At 31.9% G+C, this 22,897-nt stretch overlaps 1 protein-coding gene across 2 annotated transcripts in view; it reads right to left on the minus strand.

Annotated features, from left to right (window-relative positions):
- Positions 1–22,109, minus strand: part of LOC140452420 (uncharacterized) — a 164,057-nt gene extending 141,948 nt beyond the window's left edge. Inside the window, exons 1-3 of one of the 2 annotated variants that reach the window (XM_072546671.1) lie at positions 21,692–22,109; positions 19,525–19,765; positions 734–859 (exon numbers count right to left, since the gene is read on the minus strand). In XM_072546671.1, the coding sequence (XP_072402772.1) occupies positions 734–859; positions 19,525–19,733 (335 nt within the window). In that variant the 5' untranslated portion in view covers positions 19,734–19,765; positions 21,692–22,109. The remainder of the gene's footprint in view (positions 1–733; positions 860–19,524; positions 19,766–21,691) is intronic. The other variant, XM_072546672.1, reaches the window with a different exon arrangement.
- Positions 22,110–22,897: the final 788 nt, after the last annotated feature.

Raw genomic sequence — 22,897 nt, forward strand, 5'->3', positions numbered from 1 at the left:
TCTTGTCTTTTATAAACAAATAACAGAAAAAAGTCGTTTATTATTATTTTGCTAATTGAATAATTTGATCACAGAATGCATACAAATCACATTTAACTTTAACAAGAATTCAAATTCTACTCCCCAATTACGTCATGCGCGAACACGACCGATTTTGCGCTACGGGAAGATCATATCTTGTCATTTATAGTATCATGTCTATATCGTTAAAAGATGTCCCGTTTGGAATAAAAAAAACGGGATGTGGCACTCCGGGAGCATAGCTTTCTTGTCGTCTACGCACTGAGCGATGGTTTTTAATTTAATTTAATTCAATTCGGTTCGATTTTATTTTATTTTATTGTATTGTATTGTATTTTTTTATTTTTATTTTATTTTAATTTATTTTATTAAATTTTACTTTTATTTTTTGTTTATTTAATTAGGAAATGTGTATGACTTCGTTTACTAAGTATGACATGTGTGGTTGTGCGAACTGTTGTTACATTGCGTTTCATTGTTCATTGCGTTTCTTTTGTTTTATTTTTTCACACCTCGGTGTAATGCATTTCACCGATTAATGTATTCCCTTTATAGCCCGCGATAAGAAAGCTATGCTTCCAAAAATCGACCTGTTTCAGAATTTTCACAAAATGAAATGAATACTGCCAAATATCAGAGTGGACACTTTTGAGTGACCAACCCTGTATATAAATACATGCAATCATAAGTGTAACATATCTAAAAAATGTACCTAGAATCACGTAATTTATAGGCTCCTCCTGTGTGTTTATGTTCAATAATAATCTCGTCATCATCTGTTAGTTGTAGCTGACCTAAACTATCTCTATTGATGTTACAGGAACTATCAGCTATCCATCTGATAAAATAAAATAAATTTAGACAGATATTGATGAATAAAAAAAGGCTATGAATAATAAAAACTCAATGTAAACATACATGTCATGAATATTTATCAATATCTCCATGCGCGAAACAATAACATTTTAATTAAATTAAGCAATAAATAAAAGGAAAAGTATGAATAAAAGTGCCAGTATAGATTAAAAAGTGGGACAATACGATATAAATGTTTTGAAGAGATTTTTTAAATAATTTTGACAAATGGTTTACTTAAATCCTCCAATAAATTGCAAAAGACTGATATGTTTTTACACACTGATGACGTGATGACAAATGAATCAATTAAAAAGAAAAGTACTTTAAAAGTGTGTAAAGCATCTAATTCCTAGCTGAGCATTTTCGGATTACAAAGTCATCTTCAGAGTTATGCTATAATCAGGGCCGCTCCTACCCGGAGGTACAAGTTAAGGTGGCGGCGCGAGCCGCCTTAAAAATAGGGATAAACTATTATAAAAAGAGATATATTATTATATTATATATTTAGATTTAGGTTATTTAATTTAGACAATATTTTACCATTTTGAATAATGTTAATTTCCTAAAGCATTAAAAGCCAGCATAGGATTCTACTCATTCTGTCTAACGTCTCAACTCTATCCTGATGGATGGATGCTTGCATCCTTACCACAACCAAAACTTTTAATGCGTTTTTTTGTGGAGTCTTTTAATGTAATGTCTTTTGAATGACTTTTTTGGAAACTTTCAAAGTTTTTTTTTAATTTTGAAGAAACAATTTTGTTCCAGTTTTTGAACAATGGGATGCCTCTTTTGTAGGGGTATCATCGGCAAAAACATTGTCTTATCCCACTCTCTTATAATGCTATATAAGTAAAATGTAATGGCATGGCTCGCAAAACAGGAAAACAAAATAGGTATATCGATGTGATAGTGATCCTTTCCTAAGTTAACATGATCCTTTTCTAACTTGGCCGCACCGTACTGACGACCAATAGTCAGAAATACGTATATACGGTTGCCTTCAATCGATATACCTATTTGTTTTTTGTTTTTTTTTCCTGTTTTGCGAGACAAGCCATTTTCGAGTTTTGTTTTTAATGGAACAACAGGTTTCTCTTCATTTTTACATTCCACAACAATAGACGATTACAAAAATGTATAATACTTGTCCTCTATAATAATTGGTTTGTGAATTATAGACAAATGTTAATTACAGAAATACTAAATCTAAAATTTTATTGAATGGACTGGACTGGTAGGTTTTTTTTAGAGAGTTGTGGTTTTTATTGACATCGTTTTTGACATTATTGGTTTTTTTACAATTGATCTACTTATTTTATTTTTATTTTGCTTACAATACTAGCGTCAAACAATAAATACCGCGGTTTTGAACTTTCATAAGTAATGGTACGATTAAATGAAAAAGAAAGAATTGAAATTTTAATGTGTGGGTATGGTAACCGTGCAGAATTCAACAAGAAGTTTGTGATTAATGTAATCATAAGATACCAGATCGTCCTATTTGTCAATCCACTGTATCGAAAATAGAAAAAAATTTGGAGAAAATGGTCACGTGAAAGATAATTATAAAGTTCTATCTGCAATTGGTGATGATGAAAAATTGAATTTTTTACTAACTGTGCTAAAAATCCACGCATATCCAGAAGACAAATCGCAACGGAAAATTCACTGAGTAAATCTACAGTTAAAATATTTGAAAAACAAGTTTCCATCGTATAAAGTTACTCTACATCGGGAGATCAGTAGGGATGATTTTGATTGAAGCTTTGAATTTAGCGACGTGATAATGGGGCGATGTAATAATGACCCACAATTTGCAGATCATGTAGTTTTTTCAGATGAAGCATAATTTTATTCAAATGGAACTATTAACAGGCAAAATTGTAGGTACTGGTGAGATACCAACCCTCATTGAATGACGGAGGTCCATTCTCAGTATCTTGAAAAGGTTAATGTTTGGTCAGGGATTGTTGGCAACAACATTGTGGGTCCATTTTTTATTGAAGCAACTTTTACAGCCCAAAAATATTTAGATATGCCACAAAATGACATTATTCCAGCTATTGCCGCGTTATATCCAGATAACCAAAATCCAGAAGTGCTTAGTAATTTAATATGGTTTCAAAAAGACGGCGCACCACCACATTATGCGCGGGAAGTGCGTGATTATTTAGATAATATTTTCCCCAACAGATGGATAGGTAGGAGAGGATTTATAGAGTGGCCACTTCTTGATCTAACATCCTTGATGTTTACTTTTGGGGTTATCTTAAATCTAAAGTATACTTCAATATGCCAAACAATGTCGAACATTTGAAAGAAAGAATTCTCAATGAGATAAGACTGATTCGCTCAGAAACATTAACTGGAGTGTTAGAGTAATTAAGGAACTGTCTTGGTTATTGCCAGGAAGTCCACTGCATGCACTTTGAACATTTGATTTAATTTTTAAAGGTATTGTATTAATTATTACAGCTAATAGAAATTTAAAAATGGATTAGTCCAGTCCTTTTTATGACAAGGTTACGGAACTTAAATTTAAAGGAAAGATTTTTATAGGTCAATTAAGTTAGTTTTTTACTCGACACAACTGTATAGAAGAGTTTGACAGTTTAAATGTGTAGTATGAGATATTACAAAAAGACTCTCATCTAGAGATTCATCAATTTTTTAATGGAAATATTTTTAAATAAACAATCAAAACGCCAAACTCATCATTTTGTTCATAACTTAAAAACTTGTTTATTTAAAGATTTGACATCAACAAACAACTTTTTCAGAAAAAAAAGATACACAAAATGAGATATGTTAAATTAAAATTGGATAATAAACAAAAAAGTTATTGAAAATGAACAACAAACTTGCAGTTTTTGAATATTGTTAATAACTTTGTTATTATTTATTAAACTTTGCTTAAATGTACATGAACTTGAGGGTCTTATCGTGTTTGAATTGTGTACAAAAGATGGGCTAGATCGATTGAATATTTTTTGCGAAATTTAATTTTTTTATAACATTTTTTGAAAAATGAGCTGGTTTCTAAGATATAGAGGTTGCCTGAATGTTGATTTCACACACTTTATTTATTTCGTGATGTTTTATGTTACTTCTAATGATTAACGCAGTTCCACCAAGACCTTTTCCCATAGGGTGTGGTGTGACATAGGTGCAAAAATCTGGCATACTAAAATGGCTCTTGTTTGTCATATGAGCTTCAGAGACCATCATGATATCAAGATTATTTAATTTTATAAATGCCTTAATCTCCTTACTATGGTTTGTGAGGCCGTTTGCGTTCCAATATCCAATTTCAATTTTAGGGTTGAACATTAAGTTTTGATAACATCGTTATGAGAAAGTCAAACATTTTATCCATTCTCTCCATAAGTTTTTGGACCATTAGTTCTAGACTGTTACTTGTTTCTGTTGTATTCAGTTTTTCCTGTGTAGTATTTGAGACAGATGCGGTAGTATGATTTGGTCCCTCCACAGCGTTTGCATATGTAACAGATGGGCGACGAGTATTTGAGGAACTTGGCGGGCAATGAGATTGTATTTTCTCCCTCAACTTTGGAAATTGTTTTCTTTGGAGCTCTGTGTAGACCAAACAGCCTCTGTAGTTGGCAGGATGATTCTCTTGGCAATTTGTACACTTCACATCTTTAATTCGTGTTGGGTTTGGACATTCGAATGACAAGTGATTGGCTGTACATTTTACGCATCGAGGCATTCTGTTGCAATATTTGTGAGTGTGTCCGAAATGTTGACACCTGTGGCATTGCGGAATTTCTATTTTGGGATGTGGTGGTTCAACTTCAACTATTGAGTTTAAGTAGTTTATTGACTTTATTGTTTGCATTAGCAACCAATTCTACGTGGAAAAGTGGTAGTTCCTTTTTATCCTCTTTTCGTTTTATGTTGGAGATATTTTTGACTGAATGTCCTAGTTCTTCGAGTGCCCTTTTAATATCATTAATTTCTGTTGAGGGGTGAATATTGCGGATAACCACTCGAAATCCACGGTCCTGTTTTATCTGATATGTGTGAAACTGCGTTTTTTTGCTGTTAAACTTTTAATAATATACGAATAGTTTTCAAGTGAATCTACTTGGAGTTTAATTTGGTTATCCCTAAGACATTTAATGGTATATAGATTTGGTATTTTTTCATCAAGCAGTTCGCGTAGCGGTTTTATATATTCGACATTCTGAATGAATATTGGTGGAGGTTTTTTGGATTCGGCATTTTTATTTTCTTCTTGTATATCATCAGTAGCTAAAGGGCTATATCTATTGGTCGTTGGCGTAAGTTTCTGCAACCAATAATCCTGAATAGTAGTTTGCTTTTTAATTCTATGCGGAGGGCTATCGAACATAAAGAAGGTTAACCCTACCAACAACGTGGTGAATTAATTTTACACAAACGACGTGGTAGAGTCCCTGGGACTCCATATTGTCGAACTGACAATTTGTGTTCTGAATGTTATGTTAGAGTTATTAAAAGTTAAAAAGACATTTAAAGAAAGCATAATATATTTATTATAAAAAGTTGAACAATACAAAATAATACCAACTTATAGGAAAATAAAAATTGAATGAACCGAAAATTCTGCTATCAGCGTTTGCGTCGATAAAAAAAACAAATTATTTTATATAAACATTTTTTTTTTCAAAAACACGTTTTTAAAACTATATTGAATACTAAAATAATATTTTTCATACAAAAAGTTATTCTAAAAAAAATTGTGCAAGTCCTGAAACTTGGCCAGTTGATCACATTTCTTCACGCTTATTTACACATTCACTACACATTTTTTTGCTACATTGCAAACAGAAGGTTGTTTACACAGTATACACAGAAAACTTGTCTTCCTTTTCAGTTTTGGGTTCCATAAATAGCAGTACTTCCTAGCGTTCCTGGGTAAGGTATCTGTATGATCGTGATTTTCGGTTGGATTTATTCTCAGCACCTTTTGAATGCTGAGTCTTAGTTTTCTTGGAAGACGTTGGTTAATTTCTTGTTCTCGAAGAAGTGGTTAATATAATTGCTGTGCCAAAATCTTCAGAAACTCTGATCTTGTATATTTTGTTCTGTTGGCACAAGCCTGGTGAATAATATATGCATTTATTGCACTCATATTGATTATTCTAAAAAATATGGTCATCGGCCAGCGCCTGGTTCTTCGACTGCACGAGTATTTTGTGCATTTTTCGTCTACTGAATCTACGCCTGCTTTTGTATTGTTATAAAAGGCATTTATTTCCGGTAACCCAGTTTCGATATCATCTTCTTTCGTGTGATGAAGCGAGGATATTATTTTTCTTTGGCACTCGATAGATTATAGTTTTAGTTTTTGTAAATCCGTGTAAAGTTGAGTTTACAGATCTTGATCTAGATGGTAGGAACTCTTTAAGAAATTCTCTCTTATTCCTTTTCATAGTGCCAACATATGTTAAATTATTATTTAATAAAACATCTACAAGTTCCACTGATGTGTACCAGTTGTCGCCTGTAACATTTCTATTACTGCCAAAGATCGGCTTGCAAAGGCGAACCACTGCTTGGGAGGGAATATAGAGTTTTTTTCTGTAGTCAAATCCTCTAATGCATCAGATTCTTTTCCAGAATATATATGTGTTGTATACATAGTGGGTGCGAGCATTTGCTAAACATTGAATCTTTATTCCATACTTTTCGGGTTTACTAGGTATATACATTTTAAACCTACGTTAGCACCTAGGACATAAGAATTTTGAGAATTTTGGTTGAATATCTTTAAAATGTGGAAAATTGCGGCAGCTGGATCAGTTTTAGCTCGATTCGCTCTTTCTTCTCGTGTATCAAATCGTAGGCATATTAGCAGTACAGCAAATCTAGGTGCTGAGAATGCCATTCTAAATCTTTCTCTCTCCGTACCATCAGTAGCAAACAGTGCGTTGATCTCTTTATGGTTAGACTTGAAGACTGATGTCAATAACAGAAGGCCCAAAAATCCATTGATCTCTCTATTATTGGTATCTCTAAATTCTGTGCGGTTGTGATTTCCGTCCTTGTCGCGATATTCCCTCAGTTTGACATTTGTGTAATATACAATAATGTCAACAACATCTCTAGAAAAAATTTTAAGCCACGCCACCACTGGTTCCATCTATGTGAAAGATCCTTTGATAGTAGGCAATCTCAATAAATTATAAGCAGGTGTTCTAACATTGCGAGTAGGTTTAACTGATGCCCATTTGTACCTATTTTTTCCATAAAAGTATCGTCTGCTTGGATCCACTTCATTCATTGAATCTTCATCAGACTCTTGAATTTTGTCCGATTGACCATCGTTAGTATCGCTAGCATAAAATTCGGTCTCAGAACTATGGTCATTCAAAATTGGTTCTTCGTGTTTACTGTTTGGCGTGTCGTCACCATCTTGGTCGGAAAAAATCACTATCGGCCTCTTCGTACCATCGCCCAACAATTTCTTCAAAATTAGCATCGTCTGGATGCACACTTTTTTTACTTTTAGAAATCGCCATTGAAATAAAAACTATCACAAACTACGTCGTAGAGTCCCTCGGACTCTAATGTGTTCTATTCGATAACTTCTACGCAACTGATCGCGATTTCGCATAAGCATAACGGAGATCTCCCTACTACCTGAAGGTACTGTACGACACCACTCGTTTGGATCAATAGTGGGGAAAATATGAAGCGTTGTTTAAACTGCGGAGTCCGAGGGACTCCACGACGTCGGTTACGGGTTAAGGAGGAAATACATCATTCAATTTGGTTGAACAATGTGGATGATTCAACCAAAATGAGCCATGTATTTTGCGATTCAATAAAAGTGTTCAGCAAAATTGAACATTGAAATAAGTTGGGACAGTTTCTACTTTTGTTCAACTTCATTGTACAACTGGGATGATTCATCCAATTGACGCGTCTATACAAGCTTGTCGGTTGTGTTCGATTCAAATTCAACCATTATTTCATTTTGGCTTGTGTGAGGTTCGTGCGATTTTCTAATTTAACTTTCTGATAGAGTTATTCAAATAGATTTTCGGACATATGTAGATGATTCCTATAAGCTTTTGGATCTTCCGTTGCCATTTCCAGCATTAACCCTTTTCATTTCGCCGCATCACCCATGGTCTAGTTCAACAAAGCCACGTCTTTTTATAGTCTTTTCTGCTTATTTTTCAGATCTTTTTTACACACTTCAAGTAAACGTTCGCAAATAATTAGAACACCGTTCCGTACGATTTCATTTGCCGACATTTTGAAATCAAAATAATAATTGAAGCGTCTATATGTATGCTTTTCAATTTTATTGAACAATGTAATTAAATCATCCACATTGTTCATCCGAATTGAATGGTGTATTTCCTCTTTTATATAAGTAAATTGCATCGTGTTGAAACAGCAAGAATAATAATTAATTCGGTTCCGGAAATGCAAAATAATATTAATCAAATAATAGTTATAGGTAGAAATAAAGTCAAAGTAGAATTTAATTCTGGAGCAAGTGCAAATAAACTAATAATGTCAGAAAATTTGGCCATTAAAAAATGAGTAGCATAGTTACAAAGACGACTTAAGACTACCTCGACCGATTTGTATTTTAGTGAATTTGTATTCTTCATAGAAAGCCCTATTCATTTATGAAAAAATTGCGTTATAAACTCGGCTCAAAAACGACTCTTTACATACGCGCTCAGAGTCAAAGACGACTCATTGCCACATCCGCGCCTCTGGCCAATCAGCACTCGACTCTCGGTCACGCGATCCATATTTCCGTCTTCCGTTTCCGCTTTCTGCTCCCTACTGCATGTTGTCAGCTCCAATCTAACTATCAACAGTTTTTGTAGTGTGTATTTTTTATTTTGTTTGTGTTATTTATTATTGTTTGTTTATTAATTGTACATTGTACGTGGATCATGGATGGAGTAATCTATGAAATTATGCCTGAAAGGGCCCGTAAAAGGGCGAGAGTCCCAGAAAATTGGAAGAAAAATGTAAAAAAACGTTTGAGGTAAGTATACTTCCTTCTGTAACAATAAACTTTGTGGCGCAGAAAACCATGAGGCATGAATAGCTTATATTATATGAGTACGTAGGTATCTTTTTGTGCGGATTATTTTAATGCGATTTTGAAGTTATGCGGTTTGTATTTCATCCAATATCTATTATTAACAACTTGTAATTAATATATGATTTAGATATTTATATCTAAAACCCAGATGATGACAAATCTTGTAGTCAGCGAAGATATATGCGTAGGAACAAGATCCATAGACCAGGTAATGGCCTATAAATACCTAGGTCATGAGATTCGCATAGGAAAAGATAACCAAACCGTTGAGCTTCTCCGTCGTATAAGACTGACTTGGGCAGCCTTCGGCAAGCTGAACCATATTTTCAAATCGTCTGATATACCAATATGCCTTAAAAGAAAAACGTTTAATCAGTGTGTTTTGCCAGTGTTAACTTACGGTGCCGAAACGTTGACCATGACAAGGAGAACAGTTCAAAAGATCCGTGTGTGTCAAAGGGCGATGGAGCGTGCTATGTTGGGCGTTTCACTACGAGACAAGATCCCAAATCGCCAGCTACGACAAAGAACAGGAGTGGCTGATGCAGTAGAGAGAGTAGCAACACTGAAATGGAACTGGGCAGGTCACGTGGCTCGAATGACAGATAATAGATGGACAAAGCGGATACTGGAATGGAGACCAAGAGATGATGCCTACCGAAGCAGAGGTCGTCCACCAACACGTTGGACTGACGATCTAAAACGTTGTCATAGGAATTGGATGCAAGAGGCACAAGATCGAAATAGATGGAAAATTATGAGGGAGATCTATGTCCAGCAGTGGATAAGCGAAGATTGAATGATGAATTAATATTAACTATTCACATCCAGATATCAGTAAAGTGAGCGTTTGCAATTCGGGGATTTCTTTTATTACATGATGTCTCTATTACATCATTCTGAGTTTTGCATTGAAAGGTATGACTTGTAATTATTTTGAAATTAAATTTTCTCTTAGCGGTGCTTCGTTCATTTTTATAAGTGGTGAGTTTAAATTTAGCTTACTTCAATTTGCAGTATAATAAGCAGCACATTTTGAGTTCTGGATTGAAATTTACGGTGAGTGTCATAACGTTTTATTTTTCATTAGAAGAGGTTTTCAATAGAAAGAGAGGTCATTTCAATATCGTAAGTCTCTTTTTTTAATTTCTTTTTAAAATTTATTTGGTCCAATGGAGAAAGAAGAACATCAAAGACAACCAATTTTGGTGGACAAACGTTTTGGTTTCAAGTGATTTTATAAAATTCACTACTTTTTCAATGCAAGTGAAGACTTTTTAATGCGATTTTTTTATACGCGCTCTTCTGTAGAACGTATCCACCGGACAAAACGAGACCTTACGTATTTTGTAGTTTTTAACTGTTCACACGTACCTGCAGCTAGCTAGTTTTGTAGGATTCTTTGAATGATGTAACGCTGAAATTGTGTTTTGAGGCCAAGTTTTCTTATTGGCCATTGATTTAGCAAATTGTAAATTTTTTTTGTTATAGGTACTCAAGCAAATCTGCACTGGGACATCCAAGCTATAAACACGCCGCCTATATTACAATTCCTGAGGATTCTATCAAGAAGTTTCACGCCTCTTTCTATGCAGTGCCAGAAAAACAGAAGCAAGATGCATTTCTGTTGAAGTATATGTGTGCTATTCCTCTTCAGAGGATAAGGCCCCAACAAAAGAGTGGGAAGTCGGACCAGGGCAATGACTTTTAAGTATCAAATTTATACTACATCTGTTTGCCAACGGACTTTTTAACTGTTTTGCAAATTACGAAGCATAGAGTGGCAGGAGTTTTTCAGCGCGTTAAAAGTCGCGGAGCTGACGTGCCGATTGAAACTAGGGCAGTTTTAGAAAATCTCACATTTACTTTGATACTTTCATAAAGCGGCTGAATCCTGTGGAATCTCATTAAACGAGTGGCAATAGCTGCCAGGTTTACCTTCCAAGTTGACCAAAAAGCTTATACATAAAAGAAAGACCAAGTGTTTTTTTGAAAAACTTAAAGATAAACCTTACAATTGTTTACTTTTATCGTTTGATTGCCAAAAGAATTTGGTATTGAAAAAAGCATTGAAAAGGTAACTTTCAATCGGCACGTCAGCTTACGATATATTTATTGTTGCCTTCGAAAATAGACCCCCACCAAGTGTTACAACAGTTAAAAATACCATTAAACATTTTCAAACTTCGGGATGTGTAAACAGTTGTAAAAAGTGTCATGAAGGTAATGAACCACGTGTTAGACCTGTCGATGAAGACCGTCAAAACAGGGATATTGATATTTGTGCTTTTGTGGAAGCTAGTGAACCCTGCAATAGTATACAAATTGCAAAAAGATAACTTTAGGCGGATGGAGTTTTGTGAAATTATGTTAGATAAACAGAATGAAAATGTACACTTTTTAAAAAATATTTTATTTTCTGACGAATCTTCATTTTAATTACATAAAAAACACAATCCATCCGTTGCAAGTTATTATTCTCGGAAAAATAAGCACCTCAGTGTTGCAGTGCGAACGCAGCATCCGCAAAAGTTAAATGTTTGGACTGGGATGTTAGGCGACCATATTGTCGGTCCATTTTTTATCGATGGAAATCTAAACGGGCCAAAATATTTACAACTTTTACAGAATGAGATAATTCCTGGCAGTTCGAGGCCTTCCCGTTAATTTTCAGGAGGTTTATTTCCAACAGGATGGCTGTTCGGCTCACAACTCTAAAGCAACTATTGACTTCCTCAATCAAACGTTTTCTGATCGACTGATAAGTACACGTAGTACAATTAAATGGCCCGCTAGATCCTGTGACTTAGCGCCTAACGATTTCTTTTTTTTGGGATTTTCTCAAAGAAAACATTTATAGGCATCAGTTTGAAAGGGCCACAAACCTAGTCGAATCAATGGCAAAAATACTTCATTTCTCTGCAAGCATTACACCAGCCCTACTCCAAAATATGAGGAGAAATCTGTATGAGAGATTTGGTTACTGTTTAGCACAAGGAGGTGGAATATTTGAGCCCTTAATTCATTAATCTGCTTTCCTAATTTTTATTTTTTGTTAGGTACATTTTACGAAGTTTGTAGGTTCTTAATTAGGTAGTATTTTTTATGTTTAAGTTTGGAAGAATTTTATTGTTTTTTTTTCCAATAAAATCCTTTATAAAAAGGTATATAAAAAACCCAGTCGGGCTGTTAAAAAGACAAAACGTTTTCGGAATAAGTATTCCATCATCAGTGTCAATATATTACATGAATGTAGCCACTAAATATGAGGGTAAAAACCCTTTAAAAATTAATATATCAAGTTTAGTTTACATTATGTCGTGTTTACAAATAGGATGGTAAAGTTACCGTTGGATTGGTTACATGGCGACATATGACTCTACATTAAGTTGCAAGGCCTGAGACGGTATGTCTACGAGGACTTTATTAAAGCAACTCTCTAATAAAGTCCTCGTAGACATACCGTCTCAGGACTTGCAACTTAATGTAGAGTCATACGTCGCCATGTTACCAATCCAACGGTAACTTTACCATCCTATTTGTAAACACGACATAATGTAAACTAAACTTCATATATTAATTTTTAAAGGGTTTTTACCCTCATATTTAGTGGCTACATTCATGTAATATATTGACACTGATGATGGAATACTTATTCCGAAAACGTTTTGTCTTTTTAACATAGCCCGACTGGGTTTTTTATATACCTTTTTATAAAGGATTTTATTGGAAAATTTTTTATTATATGGTATACAGCCAACTACAGGAACTTAGTTTCCTTGTGGAGTTTTTTTTTTTTATTTAAAAGTACAAACGATTCTTATTCTGATTTTTTTTCTTCTTTCTTGTCTTATTGTTATAAGGTTTGTCCATAAAATTTGTACAATTTTCAGTGACAATAAGGCATATTACTTATTTATTTGTAGGTATTGCTATTAAGGCTAAAAAATAACCAAAAAATTAGTTTTAGAGCATTATAATAAATATACTCTAGAGATGGGATTGCAATAAATCTTAATTCCTATGGTTAACAAAACAATGTCGTTATCTGTATAGTAATTTTCATAATGTTTCGCAGTATCATAATATTACAACTAATTTGCAAATAAATAACAAAAATGTGTGATAATATTTTGGAATGTTTTACAACTACTGTAAATAAACTAAATCAATCTTTAGATATAAATAGATTGTTAGTTTTAATGAATAGTATAGAGAAAATTCTAATTAGAAATGACTAATATAAATTTCTTACAATGGAATTTTATCAAATGGAATGAAGTTTTATCAAATTCAGGTTCTTTATAGAAATATATTTGTGACAAAAGTGTATATGTATGCTTCTGTCAGAACCTTGGCTTAAACCAAACATAAATGTTAATTTCACAGGGTATAATATTTTTCGAGAAAATAGAAGTGAACTGGTAATTTATAGTGACCAAACCGAAATAAATAAAGGTATAGAAAAGGTAAAAGAGAGCTAAACTGCAATTAGCAATTGGGTCTTTAAAAATAGCATCACACTTTCAAATACAAAAACACAAGTATGTATATTCACCAGACGTAGAAAAGACATACATACCAAAGGAAATAGAAGTAGATGGTATCAAATTTCAGGTTAAAAAAACTATAACATCTTGAGGTGATTTTGTTTTGATTTCTCTTATGGAAGTAACATATAGAAAACATAGGTAAAAAAGCAGAAAGGGGAGTGAACGTGTTAAGAACAATTTCACATTCTAAATGGGGAACAGATCCTAATATTTCCTTACTGATGTATAGATCCTATATTAGATCAATAATAGACTACGGATCTATTTTTTATGCCAATGCAGCTAACTGTCATCTACAAAAAATTGAAAATATTGTCAATAAATGTTTAATACTTTGCATAGGTGTTTTAAAATCTACTCCAATAAACAATCTACATGTGGAATGTGAAGAGATACCATTAAGATTAAGAAAAAATAAACTGTGTAGTCAATTCTAGTGAATTTATTACATAAAGAATCAGAAATATTTAATAAAATTCAATGTCCCTCGATAAATGATTTAATACAAAGTTATTGGAAAAAAAAATTCCATGTATTGCTAAATGCTATAGGAAATTGGAGGAATATAAAGAAATTTTACATACAACTCCAATCAATTTAAATTATATTTTTATAATGTAATGTTTAGAGCTGATATAAAAAAAATGACACCGAATGTTTGTCAGATCTACACCGACGCTTCCAAAAGTACTAAATTAACAAACAGCATGTCCCATATACGATTCACAAACAAACGATAGTAAGATGTTTAAAGTATAAACCCACATAGTAGCATATACTCAGCTGGGCTAATATGCATATTACATAGAAGCCCTAAAATACTGCCAACATCTTCCAAACAAAAACATTCATATTTTCTCTGACAGTAAAAGTGCTTTGCTAAAAAATAAGCAACTTCAATATACATCTAAAATAAATCATCTTAGAAATCATACAAAAAGTTGAAGAATTAAATAAAAAATTCAAAACAATACATCTAATATGGGTTAAAAGTCATTGTGGAATGCGGGACAATGAAACACTTGATGTCTTAGCTAAAAGAGCCATACATGAAGGTGAAGAAACAAAATAAAAATGTACAACAGATGAAATGAAGACAGTTCTTAGGAACGTTGGGAAAGCAAGATGGGAAGAAGATAATATAAACAATAAAAAGGGCAAACATTACAAAGAAATTCAAGATACGATTCCCAAAAAACCATGGTTTGTATAGGGACTTCTTTCCAAAAATGTAATAAGACTAATCTGTCGATTGAGATTTAACCATGTACCGGTTCCCAAATATATATTTAAAATACGATTAAAAGCAGATCCATATTGCCATTGTGGAGAAATTGAGGATGCAGAGCATCAAATATTAAATTGCGCTCTAATACAAGCTCAAGTTAAAACTTTTTTGGACAAAAGATATAAAATAAAGGAAGTAATGTTTAAAAAGGTATTAACAATATTCAAAAACAGCGATTTTGTTGTTCATTTTGCAATATATTTTTTGTTTATCATCAGACTTTAACTTAGCATATCTCATTTTGTGTATCTTTTTTTCTAAAAAAGTTGTCTGTTGACGTCAAAGCTCTAAATAGATAAGTTTTTAAGTTATGAGCCAAATAATGAGTTTGGAATTTAGATTTTATTTAAAAATATTTCCACTACAAACTGATGAATCTCTAGATGAGAGTCTTTTTGTAATATCTCATACTATACATGTCAACTGTTAAACTCTATATTTTTATTTACTTGTTTACTAACTTGTTTGGTCAATTAAGAAACTACAAATGGGTATGACTTCCATAAACTTACAACATAATCTACAAAAAAGGAGCAAAGGGAAAGTTTTAACTCCAGATAGTAAGTAAATTGTGCATAAGTAAAAAAAAACAAACTAAAATGAAAACAGCAATTGAAGAAGACATTACTGAAAAACGAATACAGAATAAAGTACTGTCGGTGCGGACGCCGGTAGCATACTTAATAGTAACAGTAACAAATACAAATGCGTCGGCATTGAGGATGAAAATAGTTATAGTTATGTTAAGAGAAATAACGGTGATTTTTTTTATGAGAACTGTTGATAATTTTGATTTTGATTTTAATATTAATGTTGACTTTAATCTTAAGTATAAAGGAAAAGATAATAGAGTTATAAAGGAAGGTCAGAAAAACGATCAAACGGCAATAATAAATCAATACATAATTCCTCATACTTGTAATGTTAGGAAAAATCAGGGCAATAACACAGCTAGGAGTATTCAACACGACTGTCATCATCAGTCGACCGCTGAAGGCACATTGGAAAATTTTCCAAGATTTAGTAAAATTAACGCTAGAAAGCAAAGTACAATAAATAACGCTGAAACAGAAAGGAACCACACTGTTGACAAAAAGAGTGAATGTACTGCAGTGCAGAGACTAGTAAACAGAATAAAACAAACAAAAATATGAATAAGTACAACAACAAGAAGAAAAATAAGAATAGATATTGCAGCGTTCAGGAAATGAGATGGAAGAACGAAGGCATCTGGGAATATGGTAAATACCTAATATATCACGGCAATTCACGAGGTGGACAAGGGAGGATGGGTTTCATAATAAGTGAAAGATACAAGCGTGTGGTAAAAAGTTTTACCAACATTAACGAAAAAATAGCTATTCTGAAAATGAAAGGAACGTCCTTTGATATAAATTAAAAAATTATAGCGTTAAAATAATTTTACGAGATTTAAACGCAAAATTAGGAAGAGAGGAATTATATCAGGGAACAATAGGTATACATAGTCTGCATGAAATAAGTAACGACAACGGGCAAATAATTATAGATTTCGCAGCAGAAAAAAATGGTGATAAGCAGTACAAAATGTGCACAAAGAAAAATGGGTTTCTCCAGATACGAAAACGAGAAATCAGATCGACCAGGTCTTAATAGAAGCTTCAGACATGTTTCAGACATTTCAGATGTGAGAAGTCACAGAGGGGCAAATAGCAATTCCGATCACCACCTTCTGCTAATTAAATAAAACAAAAAATTAACGCCAAGGAAACAGAGAAAGGTGACAAAATGATCAAATATGCTTCAGATATATTGGCCTCTAATCATGAAAAAGAGCAAGATATGAAACGAAAATAGAAAACATAATTGAACAATGTAAAAAAGTAAATGAAAATCAGATCAGAAATATAAAAGATAAGTGGATGGTTTTAAAAGAAGCAGTTATAACAGCTTCAAAAGAAGTAGAGTGGAAAAGCAAAGAACCTAGGCAAAAAAGATGGTATGACAAAGACTGTTGGAGGCTAATGGAACAAAAAAATCAAGCTAGGCTTAAAATGCCAATCAACAGTACGGAAGAAACCAAAGAGGAATATATTGCAAGTAGAAGACAATTAAAAAAACATCTAAGATTTAGAGAGAAGAAACAAAATAAAGAAAATGTTGAAAGGCTCGAAGGATATGAACAGAAAAATTATATAAAACAATTCCATAAAGAAATAAATTTTGAGAAAAAAGGTTCCCAACCAAGAACAAAATTATGCAAAAACAAAAAGGATGAGCAAATAGCAAAATTATGAGAGAATATTTCGAAGAACTGTTGAATAAAGAAAATCAACATTATGAAATAGAAGAGGTAAGATCAGTTGGAGAGGCTGATGCAGACCTATATGCACCAACAGAAGAAGAAATAAAAGATGTAATAAAAACAATAAAAAATAAAAAGGCCCCAGGATGCGATACAATAATTGTAGAAATATTAAAATATGGAGGACATAGAATACAGGGTGAAATATCAAAGTTAATACTAGATATATGGAATAGGATATGTCCTATACAAAAGAAGTTAGACTGCAATAATCACTGGGGAATATCACTATTAAACATTGGATACAAAATATTTAGCAAAATATTGGAAGGAAGGCTAAACAATATAATGGAACAAACAACAGGGGATTATCAAGGAGGATTCAGAAAAGACAGGCCAACTATAGACCAAATATTTACAGTAAGGTAAACAGTGGAAAAATTCTACGAATGGAATACTGAACTACATTATCTTTTCGTATATGTCAAACAAGCGTATGACTCAATAATTAGAAAGGAATTATATAGCGCAATGCAAAAGTTAAATATGCCAAAATACTAATCAGATTAGTAAAACTACGCCTAGCAACGTCAAAGCAAAAGTAAGAAACCAAAATCAACGGTCCCATGAATTAAATATTAACGAAACATCTAACACAAGGAGATGTGTCTAACTTTTTAACCTTACGTTGGAACATGTTATCAGGAAAACTCCTGTAGATAGAGAAGGCACAATATTTACAAAGATCAACCAGGTCATAGTTTACACACATGATATAGACATAAGTAGCTGGACATGAAAAGACCTAGAAAAGATTTATACATATTTTTAAGAAGCTGCACATACTATGGATCTAGAAGTTAATATCTCAAAGACAAAGTACATGAAAACAACTTGGATAAACTACAAATGAAAAGCACTCATATATCATTTCAAATATTTAGGATCAATAGTTACAGAAGGAAATAAAAACAGTGATGAGGTAACAGCGAGAATTTCACTTGGAAACAAATGCTTCTATAGCCTACAGAATATTCTAACATCAAAATTAGTATCTATTAACTCAAAAATAAAAATATACACAATAGTTATGAGACCCGTAGTAATGTATGCATCAGAAACATGGACTTTGACTAGTGAACAAGAGGATTTGCTAGACGGGAGAGAAACATTTTAAGGAAAATATACGTACTATACAGGAGAATAGGGAAGGGAGTATAAGAATGAACCATAAAATAAGTAGAATATTTAATAGACTGACTATCACAAAAAAAATATGAAGTAAATGACTGAGTTGGTTATGACACATAGAAGGGATGGGTGACAAGATAAATACAAAACCAGTACTTAGCAAAAAAATTAAATGGCAAGAGACCGAGAAGTAGGCCCAGAAAGAGATGGATTGAGGGTATTGACCAAGATTTAAAAGAACTTGGAATATGAGAATGGGAAAAGCAAGTAAAGGAAAGAAAAACATGGTCAACTACAGTCAAGTAAGCAAAATATACATGACATTGAAATGGTCTCCTCAAAGAAGACAAGACAGAGTTATGTGTGTGGCTGGCCTCCACACCATGTAAAACTTTAGAGCTTAGAAACCCCAACGGGCAACCATGGCCCATCTTTACTTGAAAAATAAAAAAAAGAATAAATAGAACTACTACTCAATTCCAAAGCCAAAATCTGAATATACAAGACATTAACCAGACCAGTCATCACTTATGCAAGGGACACCAAGGAAACAAAGAGTGAGACCAAGGAAAAAATTAGATGGATCAATGAAAGGATATAGAGAAAAAAGCAGGATAAACTACTAGAGGAACCTAGAACTAAATAAAAGAGCTGTTAACAACCAAATCTAGCATCTGGAAAAGTATAAGGATATAAGAATTAGAAGAAAAATTTTAATTTTGGGAGAATTTTATGTCTATTTTAGATAATTTATTTGTCAATGGTACAATTCATTATTAACCTTACTTAACTTAATAATTCATCCATTATTAACTTAACCAATTAACAATGAGTTAAATGTTTCTTATCCAAAAAACTGTTTTTTTTTTGGAAGAAGTAATTTTGATTCAATATTAAAGTCAGGTGAGATTAAATTCAGAGAAGATTGAAGAACTTAAGATTGAGTTGTACTTGTAAAGATAGAATGTGTTGTACACATAGATCACATAGAAAAGTTTGTCACATTTTTCTTTATTTATTTTGTTATAAGCATGTCTACGTATCTAAAAGTGAAAGTGTTGTTTTCCTTATCTACACAATAAAGTATTATTTCCAGACATGAAAAAGTAAGATGCTACTAACAAACAGCTTGCAACCAACAAAAAATATTAGCATAGAGCAAGAATATTAAACAATTCATGAGTGCAATAAAAAAAAGGAAACAAAAATGTGAAACAACATAAACCTGCATAATGATGATTACCTATCATTTTCACTGTCTACACTCATGATAGTATTTGTTGTATTTTCAATACATTCATGGTCTCTCCCAGAGGCAACAATTGGATTTAGGTTAATATCACTTCTTGGTCTGCACTTTGGAAATAATTTACTAATTTGTTCAGTGTTTTCAGATACATCAATTTTATCTAATGCTATAGTCAAACTGTTCATTTCTAATATTTCAAACATATAAATTTAATTGCCATAATCTTCCATTAAACCTACGAACAAAACTGTTCATCAACAACATCTGAATCAGTAACTGCATATTGGGGCATCTGATAAAAATGTGACAATTCATTTGCAAAATGTATCATTTGCAAAATGTACGATTTACAAACTTTATAAAGTTTAAAACAAAAATACTGTTAACTTTTGTTGCATTATATTATTGCTCTAGTCTTCTCTCCAGATGCTAGTTTTCTTCTTCTAATTCTGCATATTACTAATAGAGATAAAGAACTAATGCTAGAGGTATTGGCAACTACCATCTAATTACTGTGTTTTTACTACCTACTACTTGGTTGGTATTTATCTGATATCAATATGGTAAAATAACTAACCCAACTGTTGACAAACTACTACTTGTAATAAGAAAAGTACAAATGGTAAATGGATATACTAAAGATTTGTATTATAATCTTAATAGTTTAGTTTTGTAACAATTTTAGTTTATTAGCATTATAAATTTAGATTAATAATCTCTGATGGTAGTTTATTAATTAATATTCTGTTTAGGGATTAATATATTCAGAAATTGATACAAAAGTTTTATTGGACATTTCAAAGCATTGGTTAAAGTAAGGTGTAGATTTATTAGTTTCCATTTCATTGCATAGTGATCTACCTAACATATAGATGAAATTATTCTCATTTTTACTAAACTTCCTGTATATATGCAGTAGGTATTTTATTCCTTAGAAGACAATAAGTAAACAGATGATTATTTTACAACAGACAAATAGGAATTGCCACTAAAATACCTATCTTCTAAATTATATTGCTTATTTTCTAATTGCCTATGTAAGTCATTTAATAATTTCTGGAAATTTCTAGATTTCTTTGTTTATGGGACAAAAATAAAGGTACTGCTATGGGCTAGTTAAAAATGGTTTAAATCTTTAGCTAGTGGGATAAGATACATAAAGAAATAAAGACATAATTGCAACTGACAAAATTCCTGGCACCTAGATATATATTATATGCATACATATATCTCTCCACCAATCTACAAAAATAGGATGGAAGAAGAGCATCCATAATTTTAAAATGAAAGAAATGAAATAATACTAATGCATATGCATTTTAGCACAGTATTACAAAAAGTTGTTGATAATATTAGATAACAATGATATAATGAGATAATATATTAGAGAATGGATTTAAATGGTGTAGAGTGTCCCTTTGATACAAATGCTATGAAATATCATAAATTTTTTCAGAAACTGAACATTCAAAATAATATTTTTTATCACAAAGTTTTAGTCATTGGTTTTTCTAAAAATGTCAGAGGTGGGGTTAGTCATCTTAGTATAAAAAATAAATATTTAGTTATGTTATTAAAAATCAAAAAAGTGTATTATTAAATATTTCATGAAAGCACTTCCACATAAAATATAAAATAAAACTGTTTATTAACACTGAGACTTCCAAATTGGACTAAATTGTCAAAATACAGTTTAATTTTTATACTTTCTGTGGGTGATATATTTTGCAAAGGTTGTTTTAAATAACTGAGATACCATGAATAGATTTTGAACAGTACTATAGATTTTGAAAAGTGTAGGTACTATATATATTAAGATTTAAAGCTTTTAAAAGCACTTTCTAAATCAAAAGACAATTTATTTATAATAGTTACTGTACAGACAACTATATAAATCATAATACTAAATATAGAAATTGTTTAATTAAAAACTACTTAGGAGATTCTTTAATTAAAAACTATTGTTAATAATATAGAATAAATTACCAAAAATCACATTGATCCCATTCTAATTTCCTAAAAATGTTTATCAGCACAAATTGAAGGGCAAAACAAAATATTTAAATATTATTGAAGGATACTAAACTCATCCATATTCTGTAGTTACTGATTCAAATGTGAGGTAGAAAATGTATGAATCACCACAAACATGTTAACTTACTCTGAGTAGTAACTGGCTTTATCACATCCCCAATAAACTAAACAAATTCCATTAAAATCCAACTGAGTATTTGAAAAACAAAAAAATAATTATCAAACCAATAACAACATTTAACAGTCACTGACACTTATAATTATTACATTAAATAAGAATCAATAGTCAAGAAACACCAAAAACATACTAAAATAGGAACTACTATTATTAATGGATGGTTGTAACTTTTGACAAAGAGTATTGGGTTTAAGAAATATTTACAGCATATTACGTGCGTGTTTTACAGCAAGACCACAATTTTCTTTGGACTATGAGACATTTGTCCAACCCAAAATCAATAATTGAAGAGGCGGCGCACTCATACAAAAACTTTTCCGACTTCTGTCAATGGTTTTTTTTAATCGGTGCTAGAACGGACTTTAAAACATTAAGAGGCGGCATTAAGGGACTCTTGTTCTTTTACTTCTTATTTAAATTTCAAATAAATTTGTATGAATTTGAGACCACGCGCCGATTTTCGCGACGTCGCAATGTTTGGTCAATTCCGTCAATTGCAAAATTATTGAACGCATGTGTATTCGCTACAAACATCTATTACTACAAACGAAAAAAATTAGTCTTTTTAATTAAATATTACTAATTCATGTTAAATGCAACTGGAATTAAATCAATAAGGATTGTTTTCATAGTGGGTCATGAATGTAGTGTAAACAATTAAGTCATAATGAAGTTCATAAGTCACCAAGGAATACTATAAATTAAAATTATAATTTTAATACAATTAATTACCTTACTATAACATAAGGTCTCCAAGATTTTAACACTAAGATAAACAATATTTACTTTGTTATTTAAATCATAACTTTTTTGACATATTGACATCCAACAGTATAATATGTCACCCATATTTTCATTAATGGTCTCGATCTATTTTAGATATACAGTCATCAAACATATGTCCTTATTTTATTTAAATCGTCCAATTTATTTTTACGTACAATGTATACTAACAACAAACAATGCATTATTAAAAGTATATCCAAATAGAAATAGACAACAAGAATAAATAAACTGAAGGGCTCGCAGTGGTTATGACTAAGAGCAAAAAGGATCTGAAACTGTTTTCTTGTGGCAGGGTTAAATTAAATATGTATTTATTATATATAGGATTAAGCCTCATTGATTGTAATAAAAATTTCATTTTACTTTGTT

Source organism: Diabrotica undecimpunctata, chromosome 10, assembly GCF_040954645.1.
Source record: "Diabrotica undecimpunctata isolate CICGRU chromosome 10, icDiaUnde3, whole genome shotgun sequence".
Lineage (NCBI taxonomy): Eukaryota > Metazoa > Arthropoda > Insecta > Coleoptera > Chrysomelidae > Diabrotica > Diabrotica undecimpunctata.